Source organism: Sorex fumeus, unplaced genomic scaffold, assembly GCF_029834395.1.
Source record: "Sorex fumeus unplaced genomic scaffold, SorFum_2.1 ptg000063l, whole genome shotgun sequence".
Lineage (NCBI taxonomy): Eukaryota > Metazoa > Chordata > Mammalia > Eulipotyphla > Soricidae > Sorex > Sorex fumeus.
In genome coordinates, this window is record NW_026606120.1 from 78792707 (window position 1) to 78814594 (window position 21888).

At 44.6% G+C, this 21888-nt stretch overlaps 1 protein-coding gene across 1 annotated transcript in view; it reads right to left on the reverse strand.

Annotated features, from left to right (window-relative positions):
* The window catches only part of NSF (N-ethylmaleimide sensitive factor, vesicle fusing ATPase), a 145736-nt gene that overhangs the window by 112387 nt on the left and 11461 nt on the right, over positions 1–21888 (reverse strand). Inside the window, exons 2-5 of the mRNA XM_056127353.1 lie at positions 11221–11306; positions 8900–8999; positions 5494–5533; positions 875–1041 (exon numbers count right to left, since the gene is read on the reverse strand). Of these exons, the coding sequence (XP_055983328.1) occupies positions 875–1041; positions 5494–5533; positions 8900–8999; positions 11221–11306 (393 nt within the window). The remainder of the gene's footprint in view (positions 1–874; positions 1042–5493; positions 5534–8899; positions 9000–11220; positions 11307–21888) is intronic.

A 21888-nucleotide genomic window follows, 5' to 3' on the forward strand; every position in this document is an offset into this window, starting at 1 on the left:
GTAAAGTTTTATTATGCATGAAATCCTACCATTAAACGTTTTGTCAACTACTGTGCTTAAATTTTTTTCATTTTAAAGGAAATTTTAAAAGGAGAGAATCTCTCGAGGATGGACAGGTCACAGGTGTTTTTATCTGGCACCATAAAAACAACAAACGGACAGAATTTCTTCATAGACTTTAGTAATATGTATTTGCTGAAATCAAAAGAAAATCCAAAGGGTCACATGAGCAGCATTTTAAAGGAGAGAAAATCTGGGCGCTGGGCCTTCCATAAAAAAACCTTAAAAGTTATACACAATTCCTTTAAATTTCAGAGGCTCATAACTAAAGGGATTTTTGTTGAGGTGGTAGTGGTGGGATTTTTGGTTTGGGGCCACATCTGGCTGTGCTCAGAGCTAACTCCTGGTTCTGCACACAGGGATCACTCAGGCTCAGGGTCCATATGTGGTGCCATGGATCAAACCTGGGTCAGCCACAAACAAGGCAAACATGCTTGCTACCCACTGCACTATCTCTCCAGCCCCTTATAAATAAAGCTAAGAAATACTTTTTTATAGCCATAAATTAGTAAAAGAGAAAGATATCCAGAGACAAAACATCATCGCACAACAAGAAATCTGGAATACATACGTACCGTGTTCCCCAACTGACAAAAGGAAAAGCTATCTTATTACACACGGTAGAGGAGCCAACACATATGTCAGAATCTTTCTGTGCAGATTCCGGGAGGCTGAGCAAGCACATCGCCCCTGCTTTCCGTCGCCCATCATGGACGTAAGTGTTGCTCTATCTATAGCGCGTTCACGAGTGTTTAGGAAGCAGAATTAATGACGGACAATGGTGGGACAGGATGAAAGAGAACGCCAAGGTTACCTGCTGTCCCACAGAGAAGGCCTGGTTGTTGAACTGCTGAATAAACTCTGCTGCCATCTTATCTGTGTCGTAAGGGTTGGAGTCGATGTTTTTTTTCTGCAGGAAGTCAATTTCGATGGTCATTGTGCCAATGCACTGTTTAGCCTTGTCGAATGTATATAAGGACACTAGAAGGGGAAAGGCAAAATTAAAAAACAAAACAAAATGCAACAAAAACCAACAACTCAGAGATACCAAATACCTATTATATTTCAAAGAAAAAAATCTGGAGGGAGGGCACAGCCAGAGATGCTAAGGGCTTATTACTGTTCTGCACTCAGGGATCAGCCCTGGAGGGGCTCAGGGGACCTTAGGGGGTCCTGGGGATCAAACTCAGGTCAGCTGTGCACAAGGCAAGTACCAGACTATTGCTCCAGCCCCATTTCAAAGAAGTTTCAAGTAAATAAATCCAAACAGAACTTGACCAAAGGGCTTCTCAAGAAGGTGACCTGGGCACAGACTCTTTTAGAAATAACCACTGGAGAGTCTCCTGCCCATATGAATACTCAGATGGACTTAACAGCACATGCCCTCCTTCATTCCTCACCTGACTACAGGCATCTCACAGCCCTCCCTCGGGGTCTTCCTTCTCATTGAAGAGAACACAAAATGACAACAGGGTGAGGTGGAGGAGATTCCCAAACAATTGGTATAACATGCAATTTCCAGACAAGAATCTTGCTTGACGCAAGAAGGAGAGAAGTTGAAAGGTGAGAGGACTCTTTTGAGTTAACAAAGTTGGATACCAGAAATATAAACAAAGAGGTAAATCTAACACTGGGCTGTGATTTGTCATTTTATGAAACAAAAGACTGGACCAGATTAACCTTCGTGGTGACTTCCATACTCTAAAGTGTGCACTAAACTTATTTTCTTAATATTTAGCCACTTGACTGATATATACATATATATAAATATAAAATTGTAAATTCCTTGAAATTGCTTGTCTAACCTTATTTTCAATATTTGGGTTTGCTGTCATGAAGGAGAGGCACACATATTTTTATACAAGTATTGCAGCAGCAATAATCCAATGGGCAGGAATCTTGCCTTGCACACAACCAACCCAGGTCTAATCCCTGCCATCCTACATGGTCCCCTGAGCACCCTTGGAGTAATTCCTCAGTGCAGAGCCAGCAGTAACCCCTGAGTATCACCAGGTGTGGCCCCCAAACAAAAATTAAACAAAATATTTTTCTTTATTTTGTTTTTTGGGTCACACCCAGTGATGCACAGGGGTTATTCCTGGTTCTGTACTCAGGAATTACTCCTGGCGGTATTGGGGGACCATATGGGATGCTGGGAATTGAACTCGGGTTGGCCGTGTGCAAGGCAAATGCCCTACCTGCTGTGTTATCGCTCCAGCCCCCAAAATATTTTTCAAAAGCAAAACAACAGAGAAAATCAAAAATAAGAAATGGAAAAGGCAATGAAGATCAAAGAATAAATTCAGATCTCAATTTTCAGTGGGAAGTTTCAGAATGCTCTTCTGCTTACTGTAGGCATTTGTTCTTTTTGGGGGGGGGGGGGGCGCGGAGAGGGCACCCACACCCAGCTGTGCTCAGGGTTTAGTCCTGGCTCTGCAATCAGGGACCACTCCAGGCAGGCTTGGGGAACCATATGAGGAGCCAGAGAATGTACCGGGGTTGGACGTGTGCAAGATAAACACTATCTTTTAACACCCCCCCACACACACACACACAAAGTTTTGTTCTTTTTCTTTTCAATGGCAAGCACCAATGCAGTTCCCACTGCTATGACCACATGGCTGAGTACTTTCCCACACTGGGAAAATGACAGGGATCAGCATGTTCCGGGTGCAAGGATCAGTTGCAACCTAGGAAAAGCACCTTTGGGATCACGGTATCACCCCCGCCAGGTTAGCAATGACTTGTGCTTTCTTAAAATTGCTAGAAAGTAAGGCTAATAATGTGCAGGCTGTAACAAGAGAGCAAACCTGTTTCTAGACAGAGTTAAAGTATTTCTAAGTTGAAATATTAAAATAAAATTGAAAAAGTGAATTCAGCAATTCTACTTCCAGTTTTTGCCCCAGAAAGACAGAACGTCTTCCTAAAAAGAGCACCACAGCAAGGTTCGTCTTTGCGTTATCTGTCAAGAGCAAAACGCTGGAAAAACACAGTCTGCAGGGGAGTGAGGAGAAGAGGTGACATGTTCACAATATGGAACACTAGGGCAATTGAAACAAAATTCTGGCCCATGAGTTGGGGATGTGGTTCAGTGGCAAAGCATATGCCTTGCTTCCATAAGACCTGGTTTGATTCCCCAACAGCACAAAATCAAAAAAGTCTTAGAAACTTGATCTATGTTTAATCAAGATGACATTAAAACCTAATGTTGGGGCTGGAGCGAAAGCATAGTAGGTAGGGTATTCGCCTTGCACGCGGCCAATCTGGGTTCAATTCCCAGCAACCCTTATGGTTCCCGAAGCACCGCCAGGGTTAATTCCTGAGTGTAGTGGGCCTGCTCGAGCAAATCAATGAACAACGGGAGGACAGTGATACAGTGATACAGCAGAGTCAGGAGTAACCCCTTGTGCATTGCCAGGTGTGACCCAAAAAAAGAAAGGAAAAAAAAACCATAATGTTGAGGAACAGGGCGTTGGTTAAATGGCTGAGATGCATGCACTGTAAGCAGTAGCCCCTGAACACCATTGGGTGTGGTGAAAAACGAAAAAAAAAAAAGAAAATGCCACTTCATCTAACAAAGACTCCCAAACAATGCCATAACATTAAAATGCATGTATGTGAGTATAAACAGACATATATGCGAGCCTAGGAGTAACTGTATATGTGTGCAATTCTTTTTTGTGGGGGAGGGGGAATTTGTGGACCACAGCCAGTAATGCTCTGGGTATATTCCTGGCTCTGTGCTCAGGGGTCACTCCTGGTGGGTTCTGGGGGGGCATACATATGCTGGAGATCTAACCTGGGTCTGCCATGTGCAAGGCAAGCACCTTCCTTGCTGTCCTACTGCTCTGACCCCAGTGTGAAGCATTTGTATTCCAAAAAATTTGAGTGATTATGTGAAAACATCAGTATTACTGACTTTTGTTTTTCAAGTATATTTGAGTTTAAGATCAAAGTTCCTAAGTAGAACGGACCAAGATGTTAATTTCAGGAGCTCATCTAGCACCATGGACAGCATCACAGTCAGCACCACGGCTAGCGCCATAGTCTTTCCCAGGACACACACCCCGGTGTTTCTGCACAAATTCCCTCAAGGAGCAAAAGTGCAGCAAGCCCGTCTCTTAATGAAAGCATTCAAGCAGACTCTTTTTTTTTTTTTTTTTTTGGTGTGTGCAGAGGGAGAGCTTAGGTCACATCCGGCAATGCACGGGGATTATTCCTGGCCCTGTGCTCAGAAGAAGTCAGGGGTGAGCCACATATAAGGCAAGCACCTTAAATTAACACCCAAACTGTCTCTCCAGTCCAGACAGGTCCTTTAATGCTTTGTTTTGGTATTGGACCACACTCGATGGTGCTTATGGCTTATTCCTGGCTCTGCATTCAAGAATTACTCCCTTCAGTGCTGGGGATCAAACCTGGATCAGCTGCATGCATGGCAAGCATCCTACCCACTGTGCTATCATCTCTCTGGTTCCAAACACACAGGTCCTCTTATTTTTTATTTTTATTTATTTTTTATTTTTTGCTTTTTGAGTCATACCCAGCAATGTACAGGGGTTACTCCTGGCTCTGCACTCAGGAATTACTCCTGGCCGTGCTCGGGGGACCATATGGGATGCTGGGAATCGAACCCGCGTCAGCCACGTGCAAGGCAAACGCCCTACCCACTGTGATATCGTTCCAGCCCTAACACACAGGTCCATTTAATCAGGCAAACATGCTTCCTGAGCACCTCCTATGACTGGCTTACACCCCTCTCAATGTCTCTTATTTACATTATTTCTCATCTAAAACACCTCTCTTTCTTGTCTCTGCCATGTTATTTCTTTCTCTTACCCACTAATCATGTTTTTAAAAACTCTATTGCCCAGGCCATTTGACCTGCATGAATCTAACCCAAGTTCAATCCTTTGCACCCCACAGTCTCCTGAATTAGCCAGGAGTGATTACTGAGCACAGAGAGGATTAAGCCCTGTGCACTGTCATGTGTTACCTAGAAATCAAAAGTCAAAATAAAATTAATCAAAATTAAAAACTCTACTGCCCAGAGAAGATTTCTCAAGTGAATTTCCAGTCTCTAACCAAAGCATCCACTCCCGTTCTATCTTAGCACTTTTGCACAAATCTCCTACCAGTAACATCATATAATGACCTTTCAATACTCTGTAACTTATGAATATGTGCACATTCTTCCCTCATTCACTTTTAATTTCAGGAAGAATAGTGAAGAGATAAAAAGAGAGGGAGTTAAGTATTATGACTATTTATGTCCATTCTCAGAGATCTAACATAAATCATATGTTCATACTCATATGAACAGTAAGAATGTCCAATAGTCTTACAATTAGGAACACACAATCGTATAGTTTTCCATATTATGAAAAAATGAGGATGAAAATTTACCTCAAATAGATATAATAAATATACACCTACCGTCTATTTCTTGTCCAATGGAAAGTCCAGCCCATTTTCGCTGTAAAATAAAAGAGGGAGAAAAAAGTATGTAAAAATAAATCAATCAAAATTGGAAAAAGAGGAATTCCTGGGAACTGCAGAAATGAAGTCAAAGTCCAGTGCACAGCAAGAGCTAATTTCCAGACTATGTTCCACCAAAAGCCATTTCAACGTCTTCAGCCCCAGCATCCGTGACTAGGACGGTGTGTGGAAATAGGGCCTTTCCAGCAGCAAGGGACGGTGGGTCACACTGAGGTGGGATGACCTTTGGCCATTATGACTGGCATCGTTTTGTTTTTTCCCTTGGGTTTTTGGGCCACACCCAGTGTTGCTCAGGACTTATCCTGGCTCTGCACTAAGGGATCTCTCCTGATGAACTCTGTGGACCACATGGGCTGCTGCAGATAGAACCCAGGTTGACCACAAGCGCCCTTGTAACAGAAAGGTGGGTGACTGGGACGGAGACTGAGGTGCGGCACATAACAGCCACAGAATGGCAGGCATGCTGGCAACGCCAGTAGCTAAGCAAGTAACAGATTCTTTCCTGACACTCTCAGAGAGAACAGAGCACCTGCGAACACCTGGCTTCCAGATCTGTAGCCCAGAAACTAGGAAAGGACACATTTCTATCCCTCTAAGTTGCCCAGCCTGTGACGCTGCGTCACAGCTGCCTGGGGAAATGAACACAAATGAACACACATGCTATAGTTTGTATCCCAAACTTACCAGGCATGTCTTTCTAAGGTAAAGCTCGCCCTGCTGGGTGTGTTGCTTCTTTATGCAATATAATGTTCCTGAAGGGCTCTGCTGTTTTAGGGACTAACCCAGCATTCTAGCCCTACTATGGTTAATTACACTCTTTGTTTAAAAAGAAAATATTCAGCTCATCAAAACTTGACAGATAACCTATCCCCAGCAACCAAGCAGGGATTCAAATCAACTTGCGGGTGGTCACGCCTACTCTGCACAGCAGCCCATGATTTGGGGGCCTTTGCAACCAGATCTGAGCTTCTCCCCCGGCCCCGGCTGGTAACGACGGCAAGAATGCAGAGGCAGGCCAGATTGTGTCTTGGCAGGGACCGGGGACTGGCTTGCCATAAGGTCCCAAATTAGTAACTATTGACAGTTCTCCAAAGAACAGCGAGGAAAACAATTTTGGGCTGGGAATCAAGATTGGCTACTCCTCTGCACATCATGAATTTCCTGGTGGGTAGAGAAGAAGACACCGTGTTCCAAACTGCGCAACATCCCGGGCTGTCTTCGAGCCTCTCCCCAGCTCCCCCTTCCCCCTTCTCTGCCCTGTGCCTCCTCCCTCCTCTTCGGTGCATCCCATCCCATTCTTGTCACCCTTCAAGCCAGCGGTCTCCTTAGTTTATACTGAAACTGCGGATCATAAAGCAGCCAGACGCTGTTCCGTACTTCAATCCTAAAGACAGCCTACAGGCTGGGTAACAGTAGTATCTCTCCTATGGGTTTGTTTCGAGAATCAAAGAGGCTAATGTACGCAAAGACTATACAGAATTGCACTTGGCTATAGTAGATGTTGGGGACTTGTATCGTTGTTGCTGTTGTTAAAAAGTGGAGGAGAGGCCGCGCGATATAGCACAGCAGGTAGGGTGTTTGCCTTGCACTCGGCTGACCCGGACTCAATCCCTAGCATCCCATATGGTTCCCCAAGCAGCGCCAGGAGTAATTTCTGAGTGCAGAGCTAGGAGTAAATCCTGAGCATTGCTGGGTGTGACCCAAAAAGCAAATAAATAAATAAATAAATAAATAACTTGTCCCTTAAAAAAAACAAACGAACTAAAAAGTGAAGGAGATCAGGGAAAAAACAGTCGAAAACTTCTGACCATGAAAATACCAATGGGAGCCCTATAAAAGCTAGGAACTCGGGAGTACCCCAAGCTCCATCTAGAGAACCAAATGTAGAGAGTAGTTTAATAATCTGATCATTTGATAATTTCATGGAGGATGCAGGAGCCTTCTAGTGGAGAAAAAGGAAGAGCAAAGGGAGAGAAACTGTTGAAAGCTCCGAGAGATGTTTTGTAGTTCCCTAATGAAAGCTGAATCGATTTCTCTGAAGCCTAGGGGAGTAAATCAATGCTTATTAGTAAACCAGAAGAAAGCAGGGCTGCATTCTGGGTGCCAGGGCCGTGGGATCAGCGGCTGGAGTCCAACGACATGGGAGGGAAAGAGGGAGTAGTGCTAGCAGTGCTCCTGGCCTCCAAAGCACGGGCCTGGGCAGGGCTAGCAGAACCCCCAACAGTTCCAGCTGTCATCAGACCCTCCATGACTGCAGGCAGTGTGTCACAGCCTGTGGCCCATCATGCACCCCCACCGTCCTACTGTCCTCCTGGTTCTCCCTGGTCTTATGCCACGGTCTCCCATTTACAGTTTCATCTGCGGTCTCCTTGGAAAACCCTGGAGGCATGCAGGAGGGCCCTATGGTGCCAGCTGAGAAATGCTACTTTATCCCTACATCGTTGCCCTTTAAAATCATTATGATTAGGGGACAGAGCAATAGTACAGCAGGTAGGGCACTTGCCTTGCATGTAGTTTACCTGGGTTCAATCCCTAGCACCCCATGTGGTTCCCTGAGCACTGCCAGGAATGAGCCTTGAGCACAGAGGCAGGACTAAGCTCTGAGCACCACTGGGTGTGCACCACAAAAATATAATAATAATCTTTTTTTTTTTTTTGGCTTTTTGGGTCACACTTAGTGATGCACAGGGGTTATTCCTGGCTCATGCACTCAGAATTACTCCTGGCAGTGCTCAGGGAACCATACGGGATGCTGGGAATCAAACCCTGGTTGGCCTTATGCAAGGCAGAAGCTCTACCCACGGTGCTATTGCTCCAGTCCCCTAATAGTAATAATCTTTTAAGGGGCCAGAGAGTATAGCAGGGGAGGGTGCTTGCTTGCCTATGGCTCATCTGGGTTCGATCCCCAATACCCAAAATGGTTTCCTGAGCCCGTAAGGAGTAATCCCTTAGTGCAGAGACAGGAATAAATCCTGAGCACAACTGGGTGTGACCCAAAGACTCAGAAATAAATAAAAATAACATTATTAGTATCATATGACAATTGTACAAATAAGCGACATTTCTGTCATCTCTTCTGCTCTACCCTGAGAACTAACACTCAGGCAACCTGATGGCCAACTGTTGCCACTGCAGAATTTTTTTTTTAATTTAACAAAAAGAAAAATCAAGCCAGGCAGTTAGAGGAAAGTAAGATCTGGCAATGAAGAGTGAGTTGGTAAACTTCTGAGTGGCTAGATGTTTTCCTCCACTGCAAACCAACACAGATGTAGGGGAAGCTCGCCTTTGGTGAATCCATTCTCCCACAACTCTCAAGAGCAAAGACTCCCCCAATGGGAGTTACCTGGGGTAAGCTGAAGGCGATGCTCCCTGGAACCACGGATGGGTGGGTCCTTAGGGTGAACGTGTACCTGTGGTTGGGCGAGGTCCTCACAATTACGTGCCTGAAAGACAGAGGCAGAGTCAGCACTGCATGCCAGGGGGAGGGACAGGGAGTTCATTTAAATGCAATAACTGGATGACACCCAGAGGAAGCCAGGGGTAAAATCAGAGTCCAAGAGAATGGATCACACATTTCATTCCCAATTCAATTTGTCCCAACATATCACAGACAAAAGAGGCATCATGAAGCAGAATTAGGACCAAGCAGGGGAGGGTGTGAAACACCGACTTCATGACTTTCATCCTAAGTAGACGAAAACACTGAGTGATTGAGGGGCCAGAGAGAAAGGACAGGATGAGGGTGCTTGCCTTGCACCCTGCCAACCCAGGTTCGACCCCTAAGCACCCCACAGGGTCTCCTGACCACTGCTGGGAGCAATTCCTGAGTGCAGACCCTGGAGTAACCTCTGAGTGTTATTGGGTGTGGCCCAAAAATCAAGAAGAAAAACAGTGATTGCAATTCTTTGGTATTAAATAAAAATCGGGATCAACTTCCTCTCCTGAAAATCACTTCACACCTAAACAGAATCAAGGGGGGGCGGTAAGCCCCAGAGAGCAGGCCAGGATTAAAACAAATAAACAAAAATGAAGGTTTTTGGGCGTTTTGTTTTTTGTTTTTTTTTGCTTTTTGGGTCACACCCAGTGATGCACAGGGGTTACTCCTGGCTTTGCACTCAGGAATTACTCCTGTCAGTGCTCGGGGGACCACATGGGATACTGGGAATCGAACCCAGGTCAGCCATGTGCAAGGCAAATGCCCTACTGCTGTACTATCACTCCACCCCAAAACTGAATTTTTAAGAATATGCATTCAATTTCTTTCAGATTCTCACAACCTGCTGAAACAGTAACAATCTGCAAATTTTAAAAGATGGTAAAAATATTAAATTTCACAAGATACATTAGCTTTTACATAGCTATTATTTACTATTTCAATGCATTAGAGGTTTATTTACACTGCTCAGAACTTAACCCATAAACAATTCAAACAGAGTCATCTTTTTAGGGGCGCATTCTCTGCAATGCTCAGGGTTTACTCCTGGTTCTGTGTTCAGAGGACCAATTGTGATGCTGGGGGTAGAACCAGGGTTGGCCACATGCAAGGCAAGCTTCTTACCCTGTACTATCGCTGACCCAAAATACAATCATCTAAGATCATCTCCTACACCAGGAAATCACCAATGACTATGTGAGAGACAGCTCTGTCATTCAGCACAATGTTTGTTTTTTTGCTTTTTAATTTTGGGGGTGGGGGGTCTCACCCAGCAAAGCTCAGGGGCTACTCCTGGCGATAGTTGGGGGACCATACGGGATGCCAGGGATCGAACCCGGGTTAGCTGTGTGTAAGGCAAATGCCCTACCCGCTGTACTATCACTCTGGCCTCCACAGCACTGTTTTTATTTGGTTTTGTTTTTTTTTTTCTTTTTGGGTCACACCTAGCAATGCTCAGGGGTCACTCCTGGCTCTGCACTCAGGAATTACTCCTGGTAGTACTCAGGGGACCATACGGGGTGCTGGGAATTGAACCTGGGTCGGCTGCGTGCAAGGCAAACATCCTACCCGCTGTGCTAGCACTCCAGCCCCAGCACTATGTTTTTAAACAATTTTTTAGAAGGTGATAATATTTTGATATTAATGACTATATACTAAGTAATCCCATCATGAATACACTAAAACCTAGCATACATAAAAGAATTTCATAAACTAATTCTCACTGATTTTTGGGGGGCGGTTAGGGAGAAAGAGTCCTCCCCAGCAGGCCTCAGAGGCCAGGGATCAGCGAGGTCTGTGCTATGGTTCCAAGCGAGGGCCTAAGGGTAAGGTTATGTGTCCTCACTCCCCTTGTCAGCGGCTCCCCTCTGTGGCCTCGGGAGCCCGGATGGCACTGGACTGGAAACAGATTCTTCAGACACTCTGGCCACAGTGATGGGAACTGACTCAAACAAATGAGGACCAAATTGCCATAATGAGTCTACATTTTTTAAAGTGAAAAAGCAGGTTTTATTTGCAAGTTTTGAGGAGTGTGTGTGTATGTGTGTGTGTGTATGTGAGAGAGAGAGAGAGAGAGAGAGAGAGAGAGAGAGAGAATATGTGTGCTCAAGAGAGAAAAACTTGGGCTTCTTAAAAAATTTATATATATACATATATATATATATATACACATATATAAGTATGTATTTCTAAAATACTACTCAGCATGTTAAAGAAAGTGAGATACTCACTGGCCGGACTGGAAATCCTTTTCATTCACAACCGCACAGTTGGTCAGTGACAGCTCATCTGTAGGGCACCGAGCAGCTTGCATGCTCTAGGAAAATCAATGCACAGGATTAGGCATCACTGCTGTTACCTGGAGAAACACTCTATACTTTCCTGGACTCTTGTCCATGTTGCTGGCCATCAACACCCATCATCTGCGACCCCCGGTCCCCATTCCTCTGGACACTGTCCCTGTCACTCCAAGGGAACATGTGTGGGCCTGGCAACCACAGAGTGTGGTGGCCTCACGGCCTCCTCTCCCGCCCAGCCATGTCTCCACATGTCAGCGGAGAAAGGCACTCACTGCCTCTCAAGGCACAGGAATCTGCCCTAATGCGCCTAAAGGAGAGTAAGTCAACCAGAGAAAGGGAAAGTGACCAAGACACAAAGATACAAAGACACAATGTGTGCCTCATGGAGAAAGGAAAAGTGACCAAGATACAAAAAGATACAAAGACATAATGTGTGCTTGTCCCTGATACCACCCATAAACCAAGAAAGTCTCTTTAGATCTCAAGTTTATTTGACTTTCTCATTTCCAACTGAAAAAAAACCTTGACTCAGAAACTTAGTGAAATTAAATTCAGTGAGACTGAGAAAACGTATCATGAAAGAATTGTTCTTTTTTTTATAAGAGATCTGACTATGGACTATATCTCATATCCACAAAGAACAGTCACCTTCCAAATACCTCAACAAAATTACAATAGATAGTCTGAAAAAGACAGCAATTAGGGCTGGAGAGATAGTACAGGGCCAGGGAACTGGCCACGCATGTGGCTGATCCCAGGTTCAATTCCCACCACCCCATACGGTCTCCAGAGCACCATCTGGTGGTACCCTTGAACAGAACTGAGTGTGCCCCCACAGCCCCCACCAAGAAAAATAATCTAATCAACTTTTAAAAGTCACTGCCAGATGTGGCCCACCCAGATGGCCCTGGAGAAGAGCGGAAGAAAAGAGAAGAAAGAAAGAAACTAATAAGCAGGCAGGCCTCTAAAAACCACTGGCAACAAGATACACTTCCAGAACTTTTCCAGGAGTGATTAAAATTACTTTATTCTAGTTAGTGCTTAGCTAAATTGTATCAGAGCTAATAAGTGTCGAACCCTAGTTTCCTAAGAGGAAAAATTTTTAAAAGTCGAGCAGGGGGTCCCAGGAGCAGCATCGGCAGAGAGCCCCGGGCACCAGCAGGGAGAAGCCGCTGGATAGTTCAAAACAAAGCAAAAACAAGATGTCACAGGGGGCTACAAAGAGACAGTACAGTGATCCATGAATATTCTTTTATTGTTAACTGCAGACAAAAGCGATCAGAACAGAGTAGCTGGGACAGCTCTGTAACACAGGCTGATCAAACCACAGACATTCCCTTTAGTTCCCTTTAATGTGCTTCTGGGGTATTAGAGGAAGCAAATCAAGCACTATATTTCTCTGCATTGCATCAAAAAAGAGAGCGCCTAGGGGCTGGAGCAATTGTACAGCAGGTAGGGAGTTTGCCTTGCACGCAGCCAACCCGGGTTCGATTCCCAGCATCCCATATGGTCCCCCAAGCACCGCCAGGAGTAATTCCTGAATGCATGAGCCAGGAGTAACCCCTGTGCATCACTGGGTGTGACCCAAAAAGAAAAATAAAATTGAGCCATCATTTGACCCAGCAATTCCACTTTTGGGCATCTATCCCCAGACAGAAAAACATTCATTCAAAAAGACATATTCACTGCCACCAAAAAACTCCTAGAAACAATAGACTTGTATAGTAAAGTTGCAGGCTATAAAATCAATACCCAAAAGTCCATGGCTTTCCTATACGCAAACAGTGAGAGAGAAGAAAGCGACATGAAAAAAACAATCTCGTTCACAATTGTGCCCCAGAAAATCAAGTACCTAGGAATCAGCTTAACTAAGGAAGTAAAGGACCTATACAAAGAAAACTACAAAACGCTACTTCAGGAAATAAAAGAGGACATGAGGAAATGGAAAGATATCCCCTGCTCATGGGTCGGGAGACTTAACATTGTCAAAATGGCAATACTACCGAAAGCATGTATAAATTCAATGCAATCCCTATAAGGATACCCATGAATGACATTCTTCAAAGAAATGGAGCAAACACTCCTGAAATTTATATGGAACAATAAGCCCCCACGAATAGCTAAAACAATTCTTGGGAAAAAGAAAATGGGAGGAATCAACCTCCCGAACTTCAAACTGTACTACAAAGCAGTAATAATTAAAACAGCAAGGTACTGGAACAAAGGCAGAACTGCAGACCAATGGAACAGGGTTGAATACATTGACATCTCCCCTCAATCATATGATCATCTAATCTTTGATAAAGGTGCAAGAAATGTGAAGTGGAGTAAGGAAAGCCTCTTTAACAAATTGTGCTGGCATCACTGGACGGCTACATGCAAAAAAATGGGCTCAGAACTCTGCCTAACACCATGTACAAAAGTAAGATGAAAATGGAGTAAAGACCTCAACATCAGACCAGAAACCATAAGGTTTGAAGACAAGGTTGGCAAAACCCTCCATGACATTGAAGCTAATGGTATCTTCAAAGATGCCACGCCACTGGCCGAGCAAGTGAAAACAGAGATAGATAAATGGGACTATCTTAAACTAAGAAGCCTCTGCACCTTAAAAGAAACAGTGATCAAAATACAAAGACAGTCTACAGAATGGGAAAGGATATTTGCCAAATACACATCTGACAAGGGGTTGATATCAAGGATATACAAAATACTGGTTGAACTCCACAAGAAGAAAACATCCAACCCCATCCAAAAATGGGGCAATGAAATGAACAGAAACTTTCTCAAAGAAGAAATCCGAATGGCAAAAAAGCACATGAGAAAATGCTCTACATCATTAATCATCAGGGAGATGCAGATCAAAACCACAATGAGATACCATCTCACACCTCAGAGACTGGACCACATTCAAAAGAACAAAAGCAACCGATGCTGGCGCGGATGTGGCGAGAAAGGGACACTCCTTCACCGTTGGTGGGAATGCCGATTGGTTCAGCCCTTCTGGAAAACAGTATTCTCAAAAAATTAGAAATTGAGCTCCCATTTGACCCAGCAATACCACTCCTGAGAATATATCCCAGAGAGGCAAAAATGTATAGTTGAAGTGACATCTGCACTTGTTTGTTCATTGCAGCAGTCTTTACAATAGCCAGAAACTGGAAAAAACCTGAATGCCCAAGAACAGATGACTGGTTAAAGAAACTTTGGTACATCTACACAATGGAGTACTATGTAGCTGTTAGAAAAGATGAAGTCATAAAATTTACATACAAGTGGTACAACATGGAAAGTATCATGCTAAGCGAAATGAGTCAGAAAGAGAGGGATAGACATAGAAAGATTGCATTCATCTGGGGGATATAAAGTAACAAAATATGAGATTAATACCCAAGAATAGCTGAGATCATCACCAGGAGGATTACTCCATAGCTTATAGGCCAGCCGGGCATTCTAGGGGAAAGGGCAGCTCAGATAGAGAAGGGAACACCAAATAAAGTGTGTTTGGAGGATCCTCCCAGGAGGGGAGATGCATGTTGAAAGTAGACGATGGACTGAACATGTTTGCCACTCAATGCCTCTTTTGCAGACCACAACACCCAAAAGGAGAGAGAGAACAAAAGGGAATGCCCTGCCACAGAGGCAGGGTGGGATGGGGGGGGGGTGGGAGGGATATTATCCATGGTGGTGGAAAATGGGCACTGATGGAGGGATGGGTATTTGATCATTGTATAATCGAAACCCAAGCACAAAAAATTGTAAATCTACAACTGTACTTCATGGTGTTTCACTAATAAAAAAAAAGAAAGAAAAAAAAAGACATATTCATACCATGATTCACTGCAGCACTCAGTACTACAGCTAAGATCCGGAATCAACCCAGATGTCCACCATATCAGTAGGAAGAAACTGTATATTTATACATAATGGAATACTACACAGCTGTAAGAAATGATAAATCATGCAATTTGCTGAAACGTGGATGGAAACGGAAGACATCATGTTAAATGAAGTTAGCCAGATGAAGAAGGATAAACACAAAATGGCATCAATAATATGTGAGACTTAGAGTAGCCGATGAGGAGATGAAATGGTTTAAAGGAGGGGTGCTTTGATTACCCTTGGTCCCAAAACATAGGGAGGAGAAGGAATGATAATGAGTTGGGGGCGGGAAGGAGCGACAGATGAGCAGGAACAGGGAGCAAGGGTCAAAGTACTTTGGTGATGTTGAGGAATGAAAGAACTCAACATTAAAACCACAGACTCAAAAGATGGCAGCCGCACGAGAGCCTTGTGGACAGCAGGTTTGAGCCACGGGTGGGGGCGGCAGGGACCTCATGGGAAGGGGGGCGTAATGGGCCGTCCTTCACGCCCGACTGAGGTCGCCAGCTGCCCCCCACGAGCGGCTCTCCGGCACAGCCACAGCCCCGGAGGCACAAGGACTTAGCACAGAGAACCACCGCTTGGAGCAGAAAAGCAAATGGACTATGTGCTAAACCGCGCCAGCATGCCTGCCCGGAGGGGAAAGGGTGTTGACCCACTCGCCCGCTCCTCTCTGGAAAGAAAGATGGCGGCCGCACGGGAGCCTTGTGGACAGCAGGTTTGAGCCGGGGGTGGGAGCGGCAGGGACCTCATGGGAAGGGGGGCGTAATGGGCCGTCCCTCACGCCCAACCGAGGTCGCCAGCTGCCCCCCACGAGCGGCTCTCCGGCACGGCCACGACTCCAGAGCACAGAAACCAATTTCTTAACTATCTAACTTTTAATAGAAATTCTTCCAGGGTTAATAAGTAAAATAGCAGAAATTCAAAACCGCACGACATCATTTTATTCTTAAACCAAGTTGTAGAAAGCAAATCATTTCACAACGCTGTTTCAGCATGTCTGATTGGGGGGGGGGGTCGTAAACTCTAAACAATAATTGTGCATCTTCTATCGAAACAATGTATCTAGTCAAAGTAGATAGAGTATTAACTAGAACTGATCTGCCTCACAGGAATTGGGAGGGGTGGGAGGTGGGGTTATATTGGGGTTCGCGGTTAAAAATAAGTATTGGTAAAGGGAAATGTGTTTGATATTTACATGACTGAGACCTAAACCCGAAAGCTCTGTAACTTTTCCCACAGTGATTCAATAAAGAAATAAATTATAAAAAAATAAATAAATAAATAAATAAAACCACAGACTCAACAAGACCCAAACTAACAACCGAACTTTGAGAGCTGCCTGTTGAGATGGCAGGCAAGTGGGGGAGGGACGGAGAGGCATCCTAGGAACAAGGGGGAAGGCGGGGGAGGGAGGGAAGTTGACGCTGGTGGTGGGACTGGTGATGGAACATTATGATGGAACATCTAAAACCCAACAATGAATAGCTTTGTAAATCATGGTGTTTTGATAAATAAAATTGGGGAGAAAATATATATTTTCAGTTACTTTTAGTTCATTAATGCCATAAAAGTACAATACACTCTGGTTCATCTGTAAGAAAAATTAATGACTGAAAACTTCCCAAGGATACTTAGGTAAATTATTTCCATAAATAGTGACAAAATATTTCTTTTTAAATCAAGATTTTATTTTAAATCATCTATTTTATTGAGGGGGTGGGAAATGCTGGCTGACACTGTGCTCAGGGCTCCCTCCCAGAGCAGCACTGGGAGACTCGGCAGTGCTGGGGCTAGAACCCAAGATCCCTGAATGCAAAGCATTAGGCCCATCCCTTGGGTTATCTCTCCAGCTCTGAACCAAGGTTTTCAAAAATTAGGGCTGGACAATAAGAGAGAGATAACAAAAGGGAATGCCCTGCCACAGAGGAAGGGTGGGATGGGGGGATGAGGGTTGGAGGGATACTGGGATCCGTGGTGGTGGGAAATGGGCACTGGTGGAGGGATGGGTATTTGATCATTGTATAATTGAAACCCAAGCAAAAAAAATTTGTAAGTCTACAACTGTACCTCATGATGTCTCACTAATAAAAAAAAAAATTAGGGCTGGAAAGACAGTACAGAGGACACAGCACTTGCCCTGCATGCGGCAAAGCCAGAGTCCATCCCTGACATCCTATATGGTCCCCTGAGTACCACCAGGAGTGATCCCTGAACACAGAGCCAGGAGTAAGCCCTGACTACCAGGTATGGGCCAAACAAAACAAAAAAGAATAACAAAGCATAACTTTGCTTTCTATATTAACAGTGATATCAAAACTTATGAAACTATTATACATCTTATCTTTTATACTATATATTTCTCTATGCATATAAATTAATATATGGCATAAATAAATATATCGGGCGCATTCTGGAGCGATAGCACAGTGGTAGGGCATTTGCCTTGCACGCAGCCAACATGGCCGACCCGAGTTCGATTCCTCCGCCCCTCTCGGAGAGCCCGGCAAGCTACCGAGAGTATCTCGCCCGCACGGCAGATCCTGGCAAGCTCCCCGTGACGTATTCGATATGCCAGACACAGTAACAACTAAGTCTCCAATGGAGACGTTACTGGGCCCGCTCGAGCAAATCGACGAACAACGGGAAGGCCTTTACCTTTACCTTTTTAAATAAATATATATACACACACACACTTGGGGATAGAACACTTGAGGATACACAATCTGTTTGTATTAATGGGATTTATGATAAAATATATGAACATCATCATCGATCTAGAACCCATGGAAATGCTTGCTTTTTGAATGACAGCATTTTCCCCTGTCATCTGAGAACAACATACAGAGCCTTTTCCATTTCCCACCTCCCCTGGGGTCACTTTCCTATGGCTCTCTTTCCCTTCTGGGTTCCTTGCCTGGCCAACTCCTGCTCATTTTACAGTTCTCAGCTCAAGGCCTTCCTGGACCCCACTTGCAGTGTGGAGGTTTCCACTAAACTGATGGAAAAAACTTCGACCAGAAGCACTTGCCCGTAGCTTTGTGGTCTGTTCTCTGCTTGCACTGCATCACAGACAGTACGTTCTCTGGGACTGAGACGGCACCGGGATCTACCGTCTGTGGTTCTGGGGGCTAGAACAGGGCTCAGCACACAGTGCGGGTTCAGCAAATGCTTGCTGCCAAGTGAACTGATGGGTCAACAAGAATCCAGGTGCAGAACTAAAGAACACAGACACCAAGGACATGCCAAGGTTACTTAGGAAGTGAGGTTTCATTCGCCATCTATAACACAAAATGACACAGGAGTCACCATCACCAGAGCACTTGGCAAGTATGCCTAAAAGTCTGAGGTCGTAAACCAGTTTACCAGTCAAAGAGATGATGGTGCCCTTCAAAACCAAGAGACATCCTCCAGAAATCATCTGTCTGGCCAACAGAAACAGATGCTACCAGGAAGGCTCCCCACTGGGATCGGGAAGCATCTGTGTTCCATGGTGAGTCAAGCAGGGTCTCTCATTTTCTCATCAAAAAATAAGTCCCTATAAATAGCAGCTGTTTACTGATCACAGTCAAGGCGAGGGAAAATTCCACACTTTGTTTGATGGTCACCTTCTGTCTAGAAAACGATCAAGCCCAGCTGCTGCTCTAGCTGCACAGAGACTGTGAAGTGAAAACATGACGCTAATAGGAAATGTTACATAAGGCTATTTATCTGTGTCAGCCGAACACTGAACTGGCCTCAGAATATTTTCACTGGGGCAGGAGAGAGAGCACAGCGGGTAAAGCCCTTCTTGCCCTCAGCCCACCAGGTTCAATCCCCAGCACCACAGTAGGTCCCCCAAGCCCTGAGTAAGAGTAAGCCCTGAGAATGCAGGATGTAACTGCAAACCACCCCTGCCCCCCAAGAAAAAGGAAAACACTCGAAATATCACAAATATTTACCAACAGGTGGCTGAATGGATAAACATATTATGGCTTAACCATACAATAAAATGGCCACTTAGCAAAGCAATTAGTAAGAACCTAAATCAGAAATCTATGTAACAACATGAAAAAACCTAAAAACATCATGTTAAGTAAAAGAAGCTAGACTGAAAATAAGAGTTCATCCTACATTTACAAAATTCATTTTAGCAGCAAAATTACTCTAAAAGTAACAAATAAGCAACAACAACAACAAAAAAAGCAAATATTTGGGTGAGACAATAAGGAAGTTTGGAAGGATTTTTTAAGATGACAGAAATATATATTCCTTATCTTGATTACACTTTATTCTATAAACTTGAGAAATGCAGGTCTGATTTCCCAAAAGCTGGGCAATCTCTCAGAGTTCCTATGGCAAACCTGGGATAAAAGCCAAGATGAGAAAATATAATTTAGGGGCTGGAGCATTAGTATGGAAGGTAGGGCACTTGACTTACACATGACCAACCCCAGTTCAATCCCTGGCACTGGGTTTGATATGGCCCCCAGTGCCCCTCCTGGGGTGATCCCTGAGTGCAGTCATGAGTAAGCACCGAGTACCACCAGGTATGGGCCAAAAAGGGGGTAAATATAGATATATAGTTTATATATATATTTTTTTTTGGGGGGGTGCTGGAGCAATAGCACAGTGGGTAGGGCATTTGCCTTGCATGCGGCCAACCTGGGCGACCTCAGTTCGATTCCTCCGCCCCTCTCGGAGAGCCTGGCAAACTACCGAGAGTATCTCGTCCACACGGCGGAGCCTGGTAAGCTCCCCATGGCGTATTCGATATGCCAAACACAGTAACAAGAAGTCTCAAATGTTACTGGACCCGCTCGAACAAATTGATGAACAATGGAAGAACAGAAACAGTGATATATATTTAGTATATAACTGAGTTTAAATATATGTAAAATGTAGGTTCAAGATCAAATGGGCAAGGGAGCTGGAGCAATAGCACAGAGGGTAGGGCGTCTGTCTTGCACACGGCCGACCCGGGTTCGATTCCCAGCATCCCATATGGTTCCCCTAAGCACCGCCAGGGGTAATTCCTGAGTGTAGAGCCAGGAGTAACACCTGTGCATCGTCAGGTGTGACCCCCCCCAAAAAAAAGATCAAATGGGCGAATGATTGCAACAAGACCTTGACCTTGGTACGTCCATATTTAGGTACCCCAACTCAAAAAGAGATGTGTTAGAGAGAGATTTAAACTAGGAGATTAACCCGTGACTCCATATCAACCTGAGCACAAAATCCTAAATCAGATATTACAGTCCCTGGCCTATGAATAAACTTCCTCTCTATGGGCTGGAGTGATTGCACAGGTAGAGCAATTGACTTGCATATGGCCAACCTGGGTTTGATTCCCAGCACCACATCTGGCATCCTCAGCTCTGCCAAAAGTGATCCAAGCACCGAGCCAGTAGTAAGCCCTGAGCACTGCAGGGTGTGACCCCAAAACCAAAACTAAATTATTAAAAACAATTTTTTTTAATTTGAGAAATGTGGGGCTGGAGCGATAGCACAGCGGGTAGGGCGTTTGCCTTGCATGCAGCCAAGATGGCCGATACAGGTTCGATTCCCAGCATCCCATATGGTCCCCCGAGCACCACCAGGAGTGATTCCTGAGTGCATGAGCCAGGAGTAACCCCTGAGCATCGACAGGTGTGACCCAAAAAGCAAAAAAAAAAAAAAAAAAAATTCAGAAATGGTTATAAAGTCAAACAAAATTAACGCATCTCACAGCAGATACCTAAAGAATTCTGCTGCAATAAAAAATAGACAACAGAATCCATTCACAATAGAAACAAAAGTGTATATAGTAAAAATAATTAGCAAAAAAGTGCACAAGACCCACATGAAGAAAACCCATGGGAGTACACAAAAGAATATCCAACTAAATCAAATAAAAATTATATCAATGCATGCAATGACTCAATAAGGGTCAACAACAAATTAACCACAAATTTCAGGCAATTAAAATCACAATCCCAAAGGACTTCCACCTAAGCCGCAATTGAACTATCTGATAAATGCAGCTGGGAAAACCTTTGGACCGTGGGCGAACATATTTTGAGATCTTATTATTTGCCAGGAACTGTCTGAAGAGTTTACAAACCTGTCAGCGTCCCAGGCTAAAATTCTCTTTCCGAGAGCCCTAATCTAAGCAACAATAGTATTCACTTCACTTTTTGCTTCTCATAACATATACACAACTGCTTCTCACCAAATGATTTTAAAGCAGGACTTACTCGGAATGTCACACACATGAAATGGTGGAGCAGAGAATCAAATTTTCAGGTAAATGACAGACAGCACACTTCATCCCATAACTACCTTTACTTCAGGGGTGTCCCGGAGCTCCATCCCACCAGCTTCCCGTGTTCATATTCGTAGTCCTGAGCGCACGGGGCACCTATCTCCAGGGCAGGGGGAGGCAGGACCCTTGCCCTGCAGCTCTGGCCCCTCACCTCCCCCAGACCCCTGAAGCTTCTGCCTTTCAATCTGGGGGGGGGGGGGCACTGTCAGGGAAGCACTCTCCTTCCGGGGCGGGATGGGGGGGAACACATGACATTCCCATGCTCCCTCCTCAAGGGATGAAGCTGTTCTCTCTTCACCTGCACGTTCCTCCACCTTCCCTCCCTAGTCTCCCTCCTTCCCGTAACCTGACTATCTATCCTAATCCAGGTTTGAAATTCTCTCAAGCTGCCGCTTTTCCGTCTTCCATGTTCGCCCCTTCCAAGTGCCAAGATC